The sequence below is a fragment of the Clytia hemisphaerica genome, unplaced genomic scaffold (assembly GCF_902728285.1).
Source record: "Clytia hemisphaerica strain Z4C2 unplaced genomic scaffold, Clytia hemisphaerica genome assembly, whole genome shotgun sequence".
In the NCBI taxonomy this organism is placed as follows: Eukaryota; Metazoa; Cnidaria; class Hydrozoa; order Leptothecata; family Clytiidae; genus Clytia; species Clytia hemisphaerica.
Window position 1 is genome coordinate 7,959 of NW_027103294.1, and position 20,545 is coordinate 28,503.

General features: G+C 36.3%; 1 protein-coding gene across 1 annotated transcript; it reads left to right on the forward strand.

The window, feature by feature from the left end:
- Positions 1-15,108: 15,108 nt before the first annotated feature.
- Positions 15,109-15,570, forward strand: LOC136810700 (P2X purinoceptor 7-like). The gene has a single exon (XM_067067284.1). It carries the CDS (start codon positions 15,109-15,111, stop codon positions 15,568-15,570), a length of 462 nt encoding a protein of 153 aa, XP_066923385.1.
- The last annotated feature ends 4,975 nt before the right edge of the window (positions 15,571-20,545 follow it).

Sequence of the window (20,545 nt, forward strand, 5' to 3'; positions counted from 1 at the left end):
GTTTTTCACTCTTGTTTCACTTTTGGTTTTATCAGGTCCCAACCGACGTCGATTCATCGAAAGACCAACTGAACACCCTTTGTCAACTCATCCACACACCATTGTAGAACTTGATAAATTAACAGAGAAACAAAAGAAATGCATGCGTACCATGGATAACTACCTTGAAAATGGAGAGGCTTCAGATCCTAAAGAAGCAGCTCCTCCTGTTCTTGTTCTTGATGATGCACCATTGTCCAGTTCAACTGGTTCAAAACAAATCACTCTCACTGGGAAGTACAACAAAAAGATCAAAAATCAACATATTGGCACTACCATGGAAAAGAAGCTGCAAGCAACCAAAAAATGCAATGATGATACTGATCGAATTGCCAAGGGATTTTGCCTATCAATTGTTCATGAAGGAATAAATAAATGTATTTCAAATGCCACTGTAATTGAGATGTATGAGACTGCTTCTCGAGGAATCAGGGATCATTATGAAGTTCTGAAAGCCAACGTGAAAGAACTGGTTGGAAAAGAGATTGCACCTCCACCTCAATGTGCCCTAACCAAAAATAATATACACGGCTGGGAGAAGGCTATCCTTGAATCCTACAAATCTGAAAAAGATTCACTATATTCCACTGTCAAAGATGCATCTTACTGGGGTTTGATGCATGATGGGATCTCAAAATTTTGTACAGAATTCAATGGAGTTTATTTACGGGGGGTACACCCTAAAACATATCGACCAGTATTGGTCCCATATTCTCTCAACAAAATGAAGGGAGGTGTAACTGCATATGATCTTGTCGAGGAATTGTTTGAAACAATTTTCTCTTTTGTCGATGTCAAAGAAAGTGCTTTTGTAAATATATCACGCAATTTGACGGAATACGACTCAATAACATTTACAGCTCCTCCTCGCTACTTCAAGCTCGGCACATTAACGTCTGTAGCTGATGGAAAAATCAACATTGAAATGTCAAATGATCTTCCCATTGGAAACTGTGGGGATGGTGTAAGTGTTAACAACAAAGCCACTCGGTTAATGAATGAATTATATGGAATCAAATCGCCTGACTTCCGGTGCTCTGCACATGCTGCAGATGGTTCATTGAAAAGAATTGCAAAGTCTGAAACAATGTGTGTAGAGGAAGTAAAAAACTTGTATCAGGCATTGAAAAGCGTTGTCAAGCACTATGCCTTCAGCGTCAAAAGTAAAGATATGTTAGACCAAGTGGTTGAGATGTTAGAAATGAGGAAAGGAGTCCATTTATTGTCTTGGTCAGCAACTCGAATGGCTCATTTCCTGAGAGCTTGTGTACAAGCAAATGAGCTTTTGGTCCCTACCTACAATACCATGTACTCAGCAAATCTCAAACCAGAGGAAAGAGACAAACTGTTCTTTGCTGAAAATCTTTATGTATTGAAACTTTTGGTTGATATTGACAAACAGTTCTATACTAAGTATTTAAGACCAGTGGACAAAGAGAACCGCCTCGCAAGTAAAACTTACTATCTTGCCCATTCAACAGCCAACAACATTGCCACAATCGAAACTCCCAATGCAGATAATTTTCTAAAATCCCTTCGTTTAGACAATTTTGGAAATTAAAATTAAAAAAATTAAATGATGAAACATACTCTATGCGGTTATCCAACTGCCACAAACCCCAGATGAAAAATTGGCACAGATAAAAACCAAACTCTTGGGTGTGAAAGTCAAAATAAAACAAAACCTTGAGAACAACATCAGAGATCAAACTGGAGTGGACACTTTTTACTATCAATGGTCCGCTTTAGATCTATCAGGTATCATTGCATATTTTATCTTCTCTTTATTTCTTATTTGTTGGAAATTTTAAAATAACACAATATTCTACAAAAAATAATTAAGATGTTTTTAAATACAAGTCTTTATTTTTAAAATCGAGTCTTCTATACTTCTATTAAACCTACACTAAAGAATCTATTTTCCAGAAAAGCTTACTGGAATATTTTCGCATGGATTAAGTAGTAAAATGATGTTTAATAAATGTCAACTTTCTTCTCAATTCAGACAAATCATCAAACATCGACCAACGGATAACAAAGATAAAACCACTGCTGGATCTTTTCACAACAACGAGAACCCATACAGTTTCTAAATACGACAATGCCAAGGAAACAAAAATCAGCCCCGCAAAATGGAATGGATACGAAGTCAATCTCCATTATGATGCGCTCATTCCATGTTCAAGCAAAGAGTTAGAGGATGAATTAAAAGCAGCCTGGAGAATCATCGGAAAGAAGTGGATGAAGGAAACAGAAAAAGCACATAAAGAGAAAATTAAACCAAGCCAATTAAATGTGCTAGTGGAGTTTCTGATGGATCCAGATAGCTGCATTCAATATCCTAATGTATGCAAGCTTGTTAAGATATTGATTGCAACACCATCCAACACCTCCTGTGTTGAAAGGGGATACTCTTATCTCCAAATGATATTTGCCCCCAGGAGAAATCATTTGAAGCCAGATCATCTAGAAACACTCTTTTTACTGGCAGCTCTCAAGCTGAATGACCCTAGGTATCACAATTTTCTGTCTTGAGATATCATCGATTTAAGTTTTCCCCTTAATCTTTTGTTTGCATAAAGATTAAACAAAACTATTCATCAAACAACAAAAGTTATAAATATGAAGTTTCTGTTCTCTCTAACATTTTTTTACAAGAAAAATTTAATGAAATTATTCTTGTCTAAAAGGTTTCGCTATTGTATTTCGAAATAAATCATATATCCTTATTATGATACATTCATCTGTTTTGGTAACTTCTAAAGGGCTCTATTATGGACGGAAAGATTATGGTCACAAGATTGACTGTTTTAAGAAATTCTTTTCGAGCAGCCGTTCTTATATAAAAAGGGGCAAAACACAAATGTTCCCCTCTTCTTTTTTTGAACATTGTTTGGCGGTCTTATTGAATTAGAGAAGAGAGACATTTTATTTATAAACAAGGGAAACAAGGAAGAGATACAAACTCTATCATAACATCCAAAATATTTGGAATTAATAAACAATAATTACATGTCTGGAAAGCTCTGGAAATTTTACATCAGATTAAACAAAAAAAAATTTTTTGATAAAAATTCCAAACGAAGGTTTCCACATACCTTAAGGTACATTAGGAATTAGGAAGATTTTTTAGTAGAGATAATCAACTTATAGGAAACTTAAATTTTCTTCCTTTTTTAATTTAATAAAGAATTCTTACAAACAAACCAGCTGCCATACTTGTCTATTTGCTCAAATTGGAGAGTAACACAATGTATATATCGGAAACAAAATTTAGATTTTTTTTTCTTTTTTACTAGGTTACAACAAATGTTTGTATGTTTTGAAGTGGTGACGTGAAGCATTGGGTCGAACTCTACAATTCGTTATTATTGCATTGAGTGAGAAAAAACAAGTTCTCAATTGCCATTTTGCTCAAGGCGAAAAGTTTGAATTTGTTAGAGATATTCTTACAAAACTCAAAGAGAGCGATAATATAGATGTCGATATGTTTCTGCTGGATAAAAGTTGGAGTTACTGTTAAAAGATGTGTTTGGGGATGAGATATTGGTGAAATTAGACCCATTTCTTGCCATTCAAAGAATTACAAGCACCATTAGAAAGAAACACCCATTTCACAAAGAAATATGTAATGATTTAAGAAATTTGCTCCGGGATTATTTGGATCTTTCATCAAAGACTAGAACCAAAGCCACCGCATCTAATGAAGTAATCTTAGAGCGGCTAGACAAAATTGTTTCTCGATGGAAATCATTGGAATATCTTTTGGAACACCGCTCACTCATATCAGTGGAACCACGAGAAACAATTTGGAATTTAAGGAAGCATACCCAAAAAGGGTGCCTATCTGACATCCCTGCCGGCTGCTCGACTGGTACTAATGAAAACTTACACAGGTAATTATAATTCTTACTAGGATTTTATGCATAGAAAAATCTTTGGCTTTGTGGAATTATCCCTTTGTTCCTTCGTTCGTTACCAGCTCTTCTCGAGATTGGCTCATTATTTTTCTGAATTTTCTGCACAAATCCAAAATTCTTAGGCAAATGTGTCCGAAATGAAGATATTTAAGGATTTCTTGCAATCAAAACATTGGATTTTTCGTTGTTACTAAAAGTGGTAACACAGGGTAACACATGGTAACAGGGGGTAACACTAGGGTAACAGGGGGTAACACATGGGTAACACATGGGTAACAGGGGTAACACTAGGGTAACAGGGTAACAGTTTGAAAATGGTGGCTCTGAGGGGTCGGAAATTTGGAAATTGACTTAACCAATGTTGTTGGTGAATACAATGATAGAATGAATGATGCTGGTCAATGCAATGATGGAATCGATGTTGCTGGTGAATGCAATGATGTAATCAATGGTGCTGGTGAATGCAATGGTGGAATCAATGGTGCAGGTGACTGAAATGATGGAATCGATGTTACTGGTGAATGCAATGATGGTGTTACTGGTGAATGCAATGATGGAATCCATGGTGCTGGTGAATTCAATGGTGGAATCAATTGGTGCAGGTGAATGCAATGATGGTGTTACTGGTGAATGCAATGATGGAATCAATGGTGCTGGTGAATGCAATGGTGGAATCAATGGTGCAGGTGACTGAAATGATGGAATCGATGTTACTGGTGAATGCAATGATGGTGTTACTGGTGAATGCAATGATGGAATCAATGGTGCTGGTGAATGTAATGCTGGAATCAATGGTGCTGGTGAATTCAATGTTGGAATCAATGGTGCAGGTGACTGAAAGGATGGAATCGATGTTGCTGGTGAATGCAATGATGGTGTTACTGGTGAATGCAATGATGGAATCAATGGTGCTGGTGAATTCAATGGTGGAATCAATGGTGCAGGTGACTGAAATGATGGAATCGATGTTGCTGGTGAATGCAATGATAGTGTTACTGGTGAATGCAATGATTGAATCAATGGTGCAGGTGACTGAAAGGATGGAATCGATGTTGCTGGTGAATGCAATGATGGTGTTACTGGTGAATGCAATGATGGAATCAATGGTGCTGGTGAATGCAATGGTGGAATCAATGGTGCAGGTGACTGAAATGATGGAATCGATGTTACTGGTGAATGCAATGATGGTGTTACTGGTGAATGCAATGATGGAATCAATGGTGCTGGTGAATGTAATGCTGGAATCAATGGTGCTGGTGAATTCAATGTTCGAATCAATGGTGCAGGTGACTGAAATGATGGAATCGATGTTGCTGGTGAATGCAATGATGGTGTTACTGGTGAATGCAATGATGGAATCAACGGTGCTGGTGAATGCAATGGTGGAATCAATGGTGCTGGTGAATTCAATGTTGGAATCGATGTTGCTTGTGAATGCAATGATGGTGTTACTGGTGAATGCAATGATTGAATCAATGGTGCTGGTGAATGCAATGGTGGAATCAATGGTGCAGGTGACTGAAATGATGGAATCGATGTTACTGGTGAATGCAATGATGGTGTTACTGGTGATGCAATGCAACTTCCAACGTTTTACCTACTCTACCTATGTACGATAGATTACGGCCTCTAAAACAGTAAAAGTTTTTATGTTTAAACGATACTATATTTTTCAGCACCATTGATTCCATCATTGCATTCACCAGTAACACCATCATTGCATTCACCAGCACCATTGATTCCATCATTGCATTCACCAGCAACATCGATTCCATCATTTTAGTCACCTGCACCATTGATTCCACCATTGCATTCACCAGCACTATTGATTCCATCATTGCATTCACCAGTAACACCATCATTGCATTCACCAGCAACATCGATTCCATCATTTCAGTCACCTGCACCATTGATTCCACCATTGAATTCACCAGCACCATTGATTCAATCATTGCATTCACCAGTAAAACCATCATTGCATTCACCAGCAACATCGATTCCATCCTTTCAGTCACCTGCACCATTGATTCCAACATTGAATTCACCAGCACTATTGATTCCAGCATTACATTCACCAGCACCATTGATTCCATCATTGCATTCACCAGTAACACCATCATTGCATTCACCAGTAACATCGATTCCATCATTTCAGTCACCTGCACCATTGATTCCACCATTGCATTCACCAGCACCAGTAACACCATCATTGCATTCACCAGTAACACCATCATTGCATTCACCAGCAACATCGATTCCATCATTGCATTGACCAGCATCATTCATTCTATCATTGTATTCACCAACAACATTGGTTAAGTCAATTTTCAAATTTCCGACCCCTCAGAGCCACCATTTTTAAACTGTTACCCTGTTACCCTAGTGTTACCCCTGTTACCCATGTGTTACCCCCTGTTACCCTAGTGTTACCCCCTGTTACCATGTGTTACCACTTTTAGTAACAACGTTAATTTTTCTAAACTTTTATCTACTTTATTGCATGAAAATTTCGCGGGCATTCTAATTTCACGGTTTTTTTGCCAAAAATTGCATTTCGCGGCATTTTAATTTTGCGGTATCCAAAAAAAAAGGGTGAATTGCTCCAAAAGGCATTATTCAACCAAGAATATTAAAATAAAGGACCAAAGAGAACCAAAAAAAACCGCACAGTTCGTAGTTCGAAGTGTAAGATTCTAAGTATTCCAGACATTGGTCATGATCATCTGTTAGCTCAATAGTGTCAATTGTTTCAATGACTTCTACGGTGTTTTTGCAAACCTTATCCATTACATCTTCCATCAATTCTTTTATGTCATCAGCATACGGGCCTTTTATGAGCACTGTGTCCGCGTTTGTGTCTGTGTGTTTGTGTGTTTGTGATCGAGGACCTGTGTGTGCTGTAGCCGTTAAAGTGAGGACCTCACGCAAAGAGGACCTGAGATCAGGTCCTCACTTTGTAACTTTTTTAAAAATTAATTTAAACCTCATTTTAGGGACAAATAAGCCAATTTTTATTACTACTTTAAATTTTAGGTTGGGTCCTCGGTATGCTGGTTTGGACACAAATGATGTCAATTCTTATTTTTACTAATTTTTAGGTAGAAGACTTCTTCTCAATCATATCTAACTCAAAATAGTTGATCTACAATTCTAATCGACCCTCAGTGAATATAATATCAAAATTTCGCTTGTTCATTCCTGCTTTCCGAGGACGTCTTCACATTGTTGGCTTAAACAATCAATGTGTTATCAAGTCCTCGGAATGCAGGTTTATCTCAAAGGTGTGCCTAAGTCCTCGCAATGCAGGTTTTTGTAAAAAAACAATTAATTTTTATTATTATCCTAACATTGATATTAGTAACACGGTCTTATCGAGGTGAGATACGGTACCTTATCGGGGAAAAAATATTGGGGAAAGTGAAATTTTTCCCTGACATTTTATCACCCGACAAAACTTACGGTACGTAAGGATACTTACGGCAATGCATCCTATATAGGATGTTAACATCCTAATTTGGAGGTCAAGGTAGCAACCAAAAATAAAAACTCTAACTATCTTTCCAACCATGAATATCCTCCTCTTCTTCATTGGGTATATTGTTTAAATAAATGAAAATAATCAGCTCAAAAAATGTCATCCAAATCCCCTGGCGGAAAGGATAGATATTTGCCATTTTACCTTATATGGAAATATCCATTCCTTTTAAGGTATATCTAGCCTTCACCCCTAAGGAACTAGCTCCGATGCTGCTTCCTTAAAATGTAATGCTATTTCCATATAAGTTTAAGAGGCTAATATCTCAGCTTTCCTCCAGGGGATTTGGATGAAACTTCTTGTGCTGAATATTTTCATTTGTTTAAGAATATATCCAAAAAGAGAAGAGGAGGATATTCTTAGTTGGAAAGATATTCAAAATTTTTGGTTTGAACATCCTAATTAGCATACCTTGGGTATCCAAAATAGGAGAGCCTTTGGATACATTACCGATAGTATCCTATATTGCAATAAAGTCTGACTGATTGGGTAACAAGACGGTTCTCGTCGTTTCAAGTGGAGTAAAGTATTTCTTTAAGGGTCGCCTTATTTAAAAAATATAAAACTAAAACAGACTCTCTGCTGTTGTGTGTACTTTCCTATCTTGTCACATTTGACGTAAGACCTTCATTTGGTGAAAGAAAGTTTCTCACCTGTAGCGCTCAAATTTTTGAAACTTCGATACATTTACTGGGCTAGCGTGACACAAAAAAAAAATCAAAACTCCAATAGTAAAAGTAAAACATATGTTGAATTCGGCAAAGCCAGATATCGAAATTATTTGGTCGAGCTTGATGATATTTGACAAAACGATGCTAAGTGCGTGATATTTCTACATTGCGTCGATCGTGATCTAATTTTTGGCTTATTTCTTGTTGTAGGGCGAATACAGGATGCCCGACGACTCAAATAATCCAACACATATGCTTTGCTTGTTTTAGATGCTTAGACATGAACAGGCTCCACCAGGGTTTTCCAGGCATCAACTTCTTTAAGTTGCAGAGCAGAGCAAAGCCAGTATCAACAGGGAATTTCCAATTATCTTTATGATGGTAATGACATTTATGCTAGCATGTTCTATTCAGCAGTTCTTCGCTAAGGCCGGAATCGATTGATCTTGACCGACCTAATTCATAGACTTATAGTTTCAGACAGCTGAATGGATTGGCATAGGCTCTCATCACGATATTTTAATGGGAATGAAAATATGTCTCATGTTATGTATGTGAAGTGTTAAATATATATTGAATGAAAGCACAGAGGCAGTCCAGGCTCGCCAAACATAAATTACTGAAAAATTTAAACTAAATGGAAATAAAACTAATAAAATATAAAAATATCTAAGCACGGAGGTGGTCCCGGTGTAACAGAATAAGTACTAGCCCGAAAGTACAATAGATACCTCATTTCCAAGAATAAGTGCACATCCTTATAAAGAAGACCCTCTTTGTAACTTTCTCTACCTTTGTATTTTTCATCACTTTACAAAACCTTTCCCCGATTATAAATGTTGTAGACTTTTTACACTATTTTTAACCGGACATTTATAAATCACTGAAGTATACCACAATTAATATTTAGAAAGTGTAGAACTAAATTTAAAAATAATGTTTTTTTGCTTCAAAATAATGTTTTTTAAGTCTTAGAGCAAGCAAGTGCAACCTTGAGTTTCGTTGCAAAAGATTCATAATTTTTAGTGTTCCAAATTTCAATCATGAATTGTGTAAAGAAACAAAGTGCTGCTGGGTCCTATGTTTTCCAGATACTTTGATGCATTGAAGAAAAGAGTTGAATTGCTCACAAATTCTTGTGTTGTATTGCATCATACCCTCCAAGCCCTCTGCCATTAAACATAGACAAGCAAGAATGAGCAAGACCATGGAAAAGTTCATGATGGAAGCGACACATACGAAAATACTCAGCCTCTCCATTCAAAGTATATTCGTCCAACGAACATGCAAAGTCGTAAAAAATCATTTCAGGTAGGATATCAAGATGAGTAAAGAGGGAGCACGCTGCATCCTTCCTTCCTTATTGTCCATTGACAATATGGGGACCATAACAATGTCCATGGGTAGGGCAAAACCAAAGAAAACGATACGATGCACTGCGTGTGGCGACTGTTGGATACTTTTTTGTGCAAGATGAGGCGGTGGTTTTGTCATCGTGCACGCGTGTTGATTTGCCACCACCAATTGATGGTCGGGTCTGAAATAATAGAACGAGCCGTCCTTTGGGTTGTATGGAATAGTTTCAGTAAGAGGATCTGAGACGTCAGGGTTGAGTCCTTCAGCTTCACGGATGCGGTTGCAAATGTATTTCAACAGATTAGCTGCATTCTCGTCGAGTAGACCATCGACAACAAAAGATCGAAGAAAAGCTTTGAGGGCGGGATTGTATTTACTACACTCTTTGTAGAGACTTTCAATATCATCGTCATCAAAGATGTTAGCTTGCAATAAACTCTCTATTGTAGGCAACAGCATACTCGGCAAGAAAGTGCGAAGTGCGCAATCGAATGAGAGGCAATAGAACACCCTCTTTGTTGCGACCAGTTGGTCAAGGCTCATCTTCTGATTGAAATATGACGTGAAGAGAGGGACCAGCTCCTTGGGTATTACACCGAGAAGAAGTTTGGTTTGATTTTCGATTTCTTCTGGAGACAGCTCTGATTTATTTTTCTTCTTGTTCTTTTTCTTATCAGCATCTTTCTTGTCATCCAATACTTTCCTCCTTGTTTGGCTTTTTAAAAACAGTCTGGCATCTCAAATCCTTTTTTCTTTCTCTTCCTGTTGTTTGATTCTTTCATTTGGATCCTTTTCAGGGTATCTTGAAAACAGCGGTCGTTGCATCGATTCTTAGTCGGTAACTTCTGAGCATCTGATGATACTGATTCCATGGGAACGGTGCGAAGATTGCGGCTCATAATGGTGATTTTTGTGCCATCACAAGCGACCGCACCAATGACAAGCACGACGAAACTCACTGCTTTGATGACTCGCCCAAGCGAAATAGATTTTCAGAAAAGTTTTTGAAGTGAGAAATTGTTTTGCTGATTGGTGACTAATGTAAATGTCATTCATACTTTTGCTGAATGAAGAAAAATTACACTTCATCGTGCAAACGTTATTGGTAAATTCCCAACATAACTCCTCTACGATGCAAACATTACGGGAAAGACGAAAGATGTTTTCTTTTGACCCGTTCCACACTTTGATACATTTAGAATTCTTGCACACGAGACTTGACATTATATGGTGCAAAGGTTCTCTTGTCCATCTCTCCTCCAAGGTATCTGAAATATAATGTGTTTTTTTTTTATTAAAAATTTTGTAAGATTTAAAGGTCGTTCAAATTGAACTTTTTTCATTTTTACTAAAATGCAAGTAATTTGGAAATCAAATGTTAATATATTATTCTCAATTCACCTCACAATCACAAACTTCAGTCTCAGGTGCTGGATGAAACGACGCAACGAATTCTCGATCTATCAAATCTTTTAAATACAGCTCTAAATAATTTAACGTATTTTCTTTCAACTGATTATCGAAACGGTCAGTGCAAACATTCCTTGGAAAGCGCGTTTGGAATTTTCTAGTCTGACTTTCGACGTCGAAACCATCGGTGACCTAAAATTGATTAATTTGAATTAATTCATAATAGAATCGATTTAGAAAGAATACTCGACTCTATAAAATATTTTATATTTATCTCAGTTTCAAGATAATTATACTTAAATTATATTGCAAAATCTTGAAGAGAACTTTAAAAGTTCCTTTCATGACAAGGCAAACAGAATAGAAGTCGATAGGGGGGGGGGGTGGGGTAAAATCATGTTATTTTTTTTAGACATTTTAAAGCTTGAGATGATCATAACAGAAAATGATGTAGATTTTCCAGACGTCAACTAGTCTCATCGGAATATAATTTTATGTTTTATACTTTAGGGTTTGAACTAGTTTGAAAAGATTTTTTGTCCAAAATATTTACATGATGTTTGTAATGGAAAATGGAGAGCGTAGAACTTTACCTTAGACGATTTAGAGTTCTCGGAAGCAAGCTCTTTTTCAAGCTCCATCTGAAACTCGTTTTCGACCGCATCTTCTTCCTCTTCTTTTTCTTCAACCTCTTCTTTATCGTACATCGCGGTACCATCCTCCTCCGTCTCGGTAGGATCATCCAGAATATTCTGCCAGCGCAAGATTCGCAGAAGACGATGCTTTTTTTCCAGTTAAAATCCAGGTATGATTTGAAAACAGTTAAGTGCGCACATAAAGCGACTTCATCCATCGTGCAGAAATTGACCAGTTTTCGATATCGTTTAGAGCATATTCCCGATTGACAAGCCAGAAATACTCGATCATCTTGATTTGATTTGAAAACGTGAACGAAATAATGACCAACTGAGGAACGAACTGAAAATCTCTCCACATTTACACGGTCCAGAACCATGGCATCTTCACTATGTGCTTGCAATCCTTTTTCTATACGTTTGGCCAAAGCATTATCACTTGCAACGGTGGCTGGTGGAATTGAATTGCTATGAGTAGCAAATGCTTCATGAGGCTTCACAGAAATTTTGAACTACGAAGAAAAAAAATATTGATGAATTTAAGATGGAAAAACTATTTGACGAAAAGCAAAATCAACTAAATATGGATCAAATAATAACTGGCTGATCAAAATCAATAGCTTTTTCCGTGAGTTTAATTGATGAGAAGATAGCAAAGTCATTCAATTGAAAGAACACTTTAAATTATATTAACCTAAAATGCCTCGAAATTTACATCAGTAAAGTCACATAATAATAAGTCATTAGAGATTTGGGTCTCTATGTAATAGAATTGCAAATATTAGATTTTGAATCACTTGCAGTACATTTATATGGGCTAGTATATAGATGTTGGGGTTGTTGTTTATTAGAATCAGTCTATACATCAATGTGTACAAGCAAATTTTGACTTGAGGCAAATCTGCAATCTCTACCTATTAAGGATATTCAATAATCTTAATTTTTCATCCATAATTGGACGAGGAAATTAGCACCTTGATAGTTTTTCATTTTCTCATTTTATTTGAAGCATATAAATTTATTTACGAGAAATCTTTCTTTCTGTGTTTGAAATCTAAATATGGAGAAGGTTTCATCATCGTTGGAGCATCAAAGGTATCCTCTGGAAGGTCTAATTCATCCAATAGTTGGGCTTGAGTGAGAGTCTTTCTTGGCTTTTTAGTTAACGACAATCTTTTTGCCTTTGGCTGGAAAATAAGAAAGAACATTGTAAAAAGAAAAGCTAAATTGAATGGAAATACAATAATAGAATTTACGAATAAAAATATATACATTGAACAGGGAAAGGAGATTGTATTCTGTTTACTTACCTTCTTCTGGAGATTTGGTTCCTTCTTGAGATGATAGGCATCATTTAACACATAACAAAGTATTTTTATGATAAAGTTATTATGAATATCTCTATCCATTACGTCCAAAATCATATTACGAGGTGATCGACCAGTAGGGATAAAGCAATGCTCTTTTTTAACACCGATGTTGGAATGATTGGTCCAAGAGTGTATGTTTGGTAATGCAGATATTAAATCACACTATATTTCTAAGGAAAAACTTTGCTAGTCTTTGAAGAAATCGTAAATAGAATTAGGTTCTAGACAAGTTGTTTCTGGTCTATTGATCGCGAAATCTTTAATGAAAGAATACCAATGATCTTTGTCCCCAATATCATCCAATCTGTAATAGCTTAACAATAAAAAAACACTCAGGAAGAGCTGGTAATTCAAGTTTTAGATTGACATGGTTTTTGGTTTGTTTTTCTACCCTTATTTTAGTATCGCCATATCTCCCACGATATGTTTCTTTTGAGTAATGTTGTTATCAAAGTTGGGAAGACTTCAGTTGTAATTAGATTGTAGGATATAGGGTCAACTGCTAATTTTTGTGATCAAAAATAAAATATTTTAAAGAAACTACTTTAAAGAACCTATCTCCGACCACAGTAACATGTTTTGGTTTGTTTCGATAGCCCAGACGAAAACGCGCTCACTTGAATTGTCAAAACGGGTGTAAGCGAGTTTCTATTGTAAAATCAAAACATCAACAAATATGGCACATTACTACTCGACCCAGTCTGTGCGCCATTTTGTCATCAAACTAGCTCTGATTTCTCAGTTTTGGCGGGGAAGCGAGGAGACAAGTTACAACACAAGGATAAGATAAAAAGCTGTTTAGATAATCTGAAGTGATATATGATAGATAGAGCCCAACCGGGCTAAGTCCCATTCAAATAACAAATCTATATATGCAAATTCTGAAGTGATATTGTTATTGTAATAAAATGGAAACTGTGTCAAACGGAAAGGTACTTTCACTTTACTTTGTATTATTTTGATGTTTTTGACAAGAAGGGATTCTATAAAAAGTTGCTGCTTTTATATAAAAGATCTGACCCCTTGCACTTGCTTTATTATATGCAGATTGTCGTTTTTTTATTTTCTCCCTCGCATTGAATTATTTTTGTTCAGTGTGCAGCACAACACACATGTCAAGCACATTTTTCTTTGAATTGAATGTGTAGTAGATACATGACACACAGCACTGAAACAAGAAAGATAACCTTTGTTTGTATCTTCCATGGTTTATTTACTTATTAGAGATTCTGCAAATGCAAATCAATATGCAGCAAAAAAGAAGGAAAGACTGGGAAAGGTGGCTGTCCTTGTAAGACGAGGGGAGAGAACTGTAATGAATTATGTCAATGTGGAGTATGGTGCAAGAAAGAACTTGTAGCTGGCTGCAAGAATGGAGGACCGACCTACAATGACGCAAAACACAGTCCGCACCACAAAAACGGTTAGAAGCTCTTTATTCTTGTAAATTAGTTTGTTCTAGCTTACCTGAGGATCTTTTTAAACGTAATTACACTAAAACTCAAAACAGAATATACTAGTAGTGATCTACTGTGTGATCGGTAACTTGCTTCAGTGGAGGTTAACATGCATAGTCCTCAAATGATTGACCTGGCTGGTCATTAAAATACAAAGTTAAATCAAAACAAAAATGGTAGAGTAGAGCTGCGTTCATTTGTTTTGAAATTTTGCTGAATTGATTGGTCAGTCATTTTATGGCTATATAAGTTTCCCTCTACTGATGCAAGTTGCCCAATCTCACGATAACATTTTAGATGTTCTTTAGCAAGAGAACTCGTACAGTAGACTATATATCTTTTCAAATTTCATTTCCAGATCAACCTTAATCAACAAGCTGGTGATGCCAACTCCAATCAAACTGTTCAAAATCGATCAATTAGGGTTAGTATCTATAAGTTTTTACCACCACCAGTTATGTTTCTGGAAAGCTGTGACGCTAGTTTAACTAAAAAACAACCACAATAATCTCTATTCTCAAATATATTCATAGCTTCATCCCCCTTAGGAGTAGGGAGCTTCAATTTGGGATTTTCAAAAGTTGCCACTAGGGGGTAATCAAGTTTTGTGACTAAAAATGACTATGCTCACTTTTTTGGTTTATTGCTTTTCACATAAATTTTCAATTCCTTTTAGGCCTTCTTAGATTCATTGTCACGAGAGGACCTCATGGAGATGCTAATTGTGGCTAATAACCATGCGAATGGCTCCCTCCAAGCCTTGAAGGACAATCTTGCAGAAGCCAAGGATGAAATACCAGAACCAGAGCCTGGTGAGCCAGTCATTTTGGCACCTTCTTGGTGTAAATGTGGGAAGTGCAAAGAGATGCCTACATTGATAGAAAATAAACGCTGTATGCGTAAACATTGTGTTTCCAAATTAACAAAATTTCATAAGTATTGTTTGGATGAAGATTTGTTGGTGCTAAATATCAAAGCTAGGTGTGAAGTCCGTGCAGACGTATGGAATTTTGAGACACGAGAACTAAGAAAAGCAGCATATCGTCAATTTACCTTGTGGAAGTATGGTCGGCTTGGAAAGAACAATAGGAAAGTGGTTCCATCTTGCTGTGTTTTAAAGGTGAGGTCTGAGTTTCCAAGTCCTAATGGTATTTACCTTGGATATAAACCTAACTGAACATTAAAATCTATGACTCTTGAATTTACATTTTTTAAACATGCTTATTTTTGTACATTGCTATTTTTAGTACTGTATTTTTGAAAGTTTTTGCTATTTTGATTTTTATATAGAATATATATTTTACAGGTCTTTTTAGTATCCAGAAAAGTTAAGAACAAGGTTAAATTATGCATTTTGGCTCGCCCAATGACCTTTTCCAAGAAAATCACATCAATAATGGTTTCATTTATGCAATGGGTTTCATTCTATTTCTTTCTCTTGTGTTTTTATGTAAATATTGGGATCAAATTTTTGAAGAGATTGTTTGTTTTCATGAACGACTTCTTGAAGTCAGTATATAGTTTCTTTTGTTATATATTTTTGGGTAAAAAAAACTCTTCTTGTAATTATTTAGTTTTTTATATTGTGTTATTTATTCACGTATCAGAAATATTTTTTCTTACTCAACAACTCATCTCCTGTGTAAAACTATGCTTCCTTCTTTTTGCCAGCCTGTATCTATTTATTTTTGTCAATTCGTCTCACCGTCAAAGTACAAGAAAATTCTCACTATTTAGTCCATTTTCACCCTGATATTCTTATAGGCACTATTCTTATAAAAAGGCGTGTATTTTTTCAAAACAACTCATACTCTTAGGTTCCAAATAAACGGGGGGGTTTGAATAAACGGGGGGGGGGGTTTTGAAAATTTTCTAGATTTTAAAAACGAGGGGGACCTAATTGTCGGGGGGGGGTTGGAAATTGTACTTCTGAAACCCAAAAATAAGGTAAAAATAGGCTAAAATCAGGCTATTTAGAGCAAAATAAGGGTCCTTCTCTTTGACAGCTGAAAATATTCTTAGAGATTAATAAACGGGGGGAACCTAATAAGGTCCAGGGGGTTGGAAAATTTTCGAAAAATTAACAAGCGGGGGGGGGGCGTTTATTTGGAACCTAAGAGTACCAGAATATTTTCAAACAAATTGCTTTGATTTATTTTAGGCGTACAAACTTTCGCGAGCAGAAACTTTTGAGAATTTTGGCCCTTTTCGTGAAAGTAAATGTCTTTGTAAATATAGTAAATTTCGCGAATTTTCAACCTCGCGAAATTTTGTACGCCTGAAGTACTTCAAGGGTATCGCAGTTCAAGGGTATGAAATTGGTTCATTTAAATCTTCAACCTGTTAAATTGAGCTTGACACGAAAAGAATAAGATCCTGACAATTCGGAAAATTGCATAGACCCGAAACGTTGCGAAATTGCGAAACTTTTGCGTTGTCGAATTCCGCAGTTTTACCGTTGCATAATTTCGCGGCTCTTGCCTTTGAACCGAAATCAAGATCGCATGGCCTTGAAGGGTATTCTAAAGCATGTGTATTTTGAAGTACAACCCAAAAGTAAAATTTTCACCCTTCCCTTTCAAAATCGCGCACTTCAAATGGCAACGTTGCAAAATATGCGACACATTTTTGCCGACGGATTGAATAGAGCGGTTTCTTTGTATTCGAGTTGTACATTTTTCAAAATATGGCGGTAAATTCAACCGGCGTTTGTGTACGCAACGTTGCGGATCTTTGCAATGGGCACCCCCAGAAAATGTTCGTACACCCCGGGTGGGGGGTATATTCTCCGTAGTAAAAATCCGTCAAAATTTGCCTTGTCCGGGGCTAATTTCACGTTGTCCGGGAGGAGGGTCAAAAGTCACTTTGTCCGGGAGGGTTATATCACTGAAAATTGTTATATTCTCCACCCCTGTTATACAATTTTTTTCTGGAAAAACCCATTTTGCCGAACTTACCAAAATCCACGGTGATTTTTCTCAATATTGACAGGACTGAAGAAAACGAAGAAAATTGATTTTGGATGAAGTATGAATTTATAGACACTGTGCTTACTGTAGTTTACACCTCGTTTTTATACAATGTTTGTTTAACATATACATAAATTTACAAAAATAAATTAAAATGAGAAATTACCCATTAAACCTTTTGTCCGAACCAAAATCTAGAAAAAGTTGTAACACAGTTTTGAGAAGCCCTTTATTAGTAATTTTCAAAGCCACAAAGTGTCAAATTGTTTTCTAAAAATTTCAATTCATTGAACTAAAGGAAGAATAAAATAAAAAAATTAAATGTCATACAGTGTCATGCGTTAAATAGAATATAAAATGAAAAGTACTGATGCATCATTTACTTTGATCTACTCTAGATATATGTTCTTTTATAACTATCCTGGTACTCGGAGGTTTGCCTCCAATGGTTGGTAATATAAGCTTTGGATCATTGGGTAATTTAGTTGCTCGAGGTGGCAAAGGATTTGTATAGTTCTTCCGTCTTTTGATAATCTTAGCCATAACTGTAGAGGTGTGAGGGTAGTTTGATTCGCAAACCTCTATAGATATATCTCCTATATAGGTTTGCTTAATAGTGTACGGCTTGCCTTCCCGCTATGGTGGCTCTTATGGTGGCCGATTTTACCTTTTTTGGCGAGTTCACTCGAATTATCGAGTTTGCATGGGGAACGGAGATGGATGTGATGTGTATGAACTTTCACTTTTGAAAAAATATGCAAAATGGCGGATGAGAGTGGAAGTAAAAATTGTGGGGCACATAGCTTGCTACCAAGTGAAAATATTTGTTTCGATTAATAATATTGATCATTTTTCATTGACCTTTTTTGGCGAGTTCACTCGAATTATCGAGTTTGCATGGTCAAATGAAAAAGGGCAAGCTATTTCTCTCATCGTGTTCGTCAAAATGTCAGGACAATCAAGACTTTTTCCACTACAGGGGCTTCTGTTATTCAATCAAGCATTATATTCTGTCGAAAGTTTTTGTGTCATAAAGTATTAAAGAACAAACATGACAAGAACATTCTCAATGAAAAATGATCAATATTATTAATCGAAACAAATATTTTCACTTGGTAGCAAGCTCCTTAAACAAGCTAAACCTGTGTCAACGATGCTGCAGGGAAAAGAATTATGATTTTGAAAAGAGCCTATTAGAAAAGATTCCAGAACATCATAAAGGTAATGTAAGCAAGGAATTTGAAATAAGAAGGAACTCTCTCAAATTGTTAGTTATGCAAATGACGTCACTTTTCTATTTTCTCGAGACGTGCAAGATAAAAGTATGATTTTCTTTTGATGAAGGTGCGTGGCCTACGAGAAGGAACAACAATATGGCGGCTGCAGCGAAGAGCCAAATTGTAATTTGTATAGACTTGTGCTATAATTTTGGTTATTTGATTGGTTAATTTTGGAACATCTTCATAATGGTAACCTGATAACAGCTGTTCATAATTTTCTTACGTGCATGGTAAACCTCTGAAGGCACTACATCTGAGGGAAAATAGTCCTCCCTCGGGTCCTTTTAAACGAACACAGTGCTTACGATTTCAAGATTGCATATTCGTCAGATTGTATGTTTTCACCCATCCCTTTAGAGCTTCAGCGTGGTGGGCAGAAAACAACCACGATCAGGTTACATAATGGCAGATAATTTAGAAGTTTCTAATGGAAAGGTCAAGTGAATTTTTTGATGTCAGTATTAATTTTGTTGCTTGATCTGGGTTGATGGCTTGTTGAATCTGGCAAGAAAAAAGTAAACAGGTATAGCTTTTTCTAACCAAGGAGCTGAAGGATTTGAGTCACACTGCTTTGTACTTTTTAAATAATTTTGGTGGTGTATAGAGCAAGTTTCTTTAAAAACAGATGTTCTGTAAGAAAGGGGGGGACGTAAAATTCCATCATAGAAAGGGGGATGGGTACCGTGAAGTCTGGTAACTTGCATCAGTGGGGGGAAACTTGCATAGCCATCAAATGACTGACTAATCAAAGCAGCAAAATTTCAAAACAAAAAAAACTATGCAACTCCGCTCGCATTTCTACCATTTTAGTTTTGATTTAACTTTGTATTTTAATGACCAGCCAGGTCATTCATTTGAGGGCTATGCCTATTAGGGTCCACTGATGCAAGTTACCCGATCTCACGGTATATATATATAGGGGGTGAAATAAACCTGGGGTCCATACAACAGAATTCTGACCGAGTCTCCGTTTCACTAATATTATATAATTCAAAAAGCTAACAAGATGTGGTGGGGATCATTTTGATATGGTGCAGTGAGAGCTACAGATCGAATCTGTGTTTGGCTGGACGCACCAGTCTTTATAATCAACTTTATAAAGATACAGTCTGTATTGCAATAATTCTTTGATAAAAGCATAACAAGTGTATGTAAGCATTTAAAAAAAAAGCAATAACTCTTTGTCAGAAAAAATAACTACTTTGCAGACAAAATTCTAGCCTATTTGGAAGAATCTTTTCCATAATAAGTGTACTACTAAAGGGATAATCAGATGGTTTGTAATATTTGGCATGTGGGATCCTTCTAGTCATAACCCATTTTTAATAATTTCAAATTTTGATACCTCAATTTCGGAAAATTGTTACACAAAAATACTTTGAGGTTTTACTTGGCACATTTTGCGGAAATGATTTTCAAGGTTGCCACCCACTTTTTGATCAAACTCTTTCATTTTCCTGAGGCTTTTGAGGATTTTTAGTATAAAGATTGCATTCCGTGTAACTAATTTTCACAGTACTCTTTTGTGCTTAATTGTAAAGGGGGTCACTTTGCAATTTTTCGGGAAAAAAATCCCCCCAAAATCATTTTATAAAAACCAATTTTCCCCTCAATTTTATGAAATTTTCCTGAAAAAATCCCAAGCCAAAACCTTCATTCTCCTAGGGGTTTTGGGAAAATCACCCCAAAATCACTTAATATTAACCTCCCCATTTTATGGATTTTCTCGCAAAGTACCAACTCCCCTGCTTATTCCACCCACTCCTACAATTGAACACAAGAGTAGACACGCAAGAATGCAAAAATTAGTTCCTGCGAAAAATATTGCTATTAAACTTGTTCTTGATCAGAGTGATTTATTTATCGGCAGGTACAAAATGCATAAAACATAATGCATATTGCA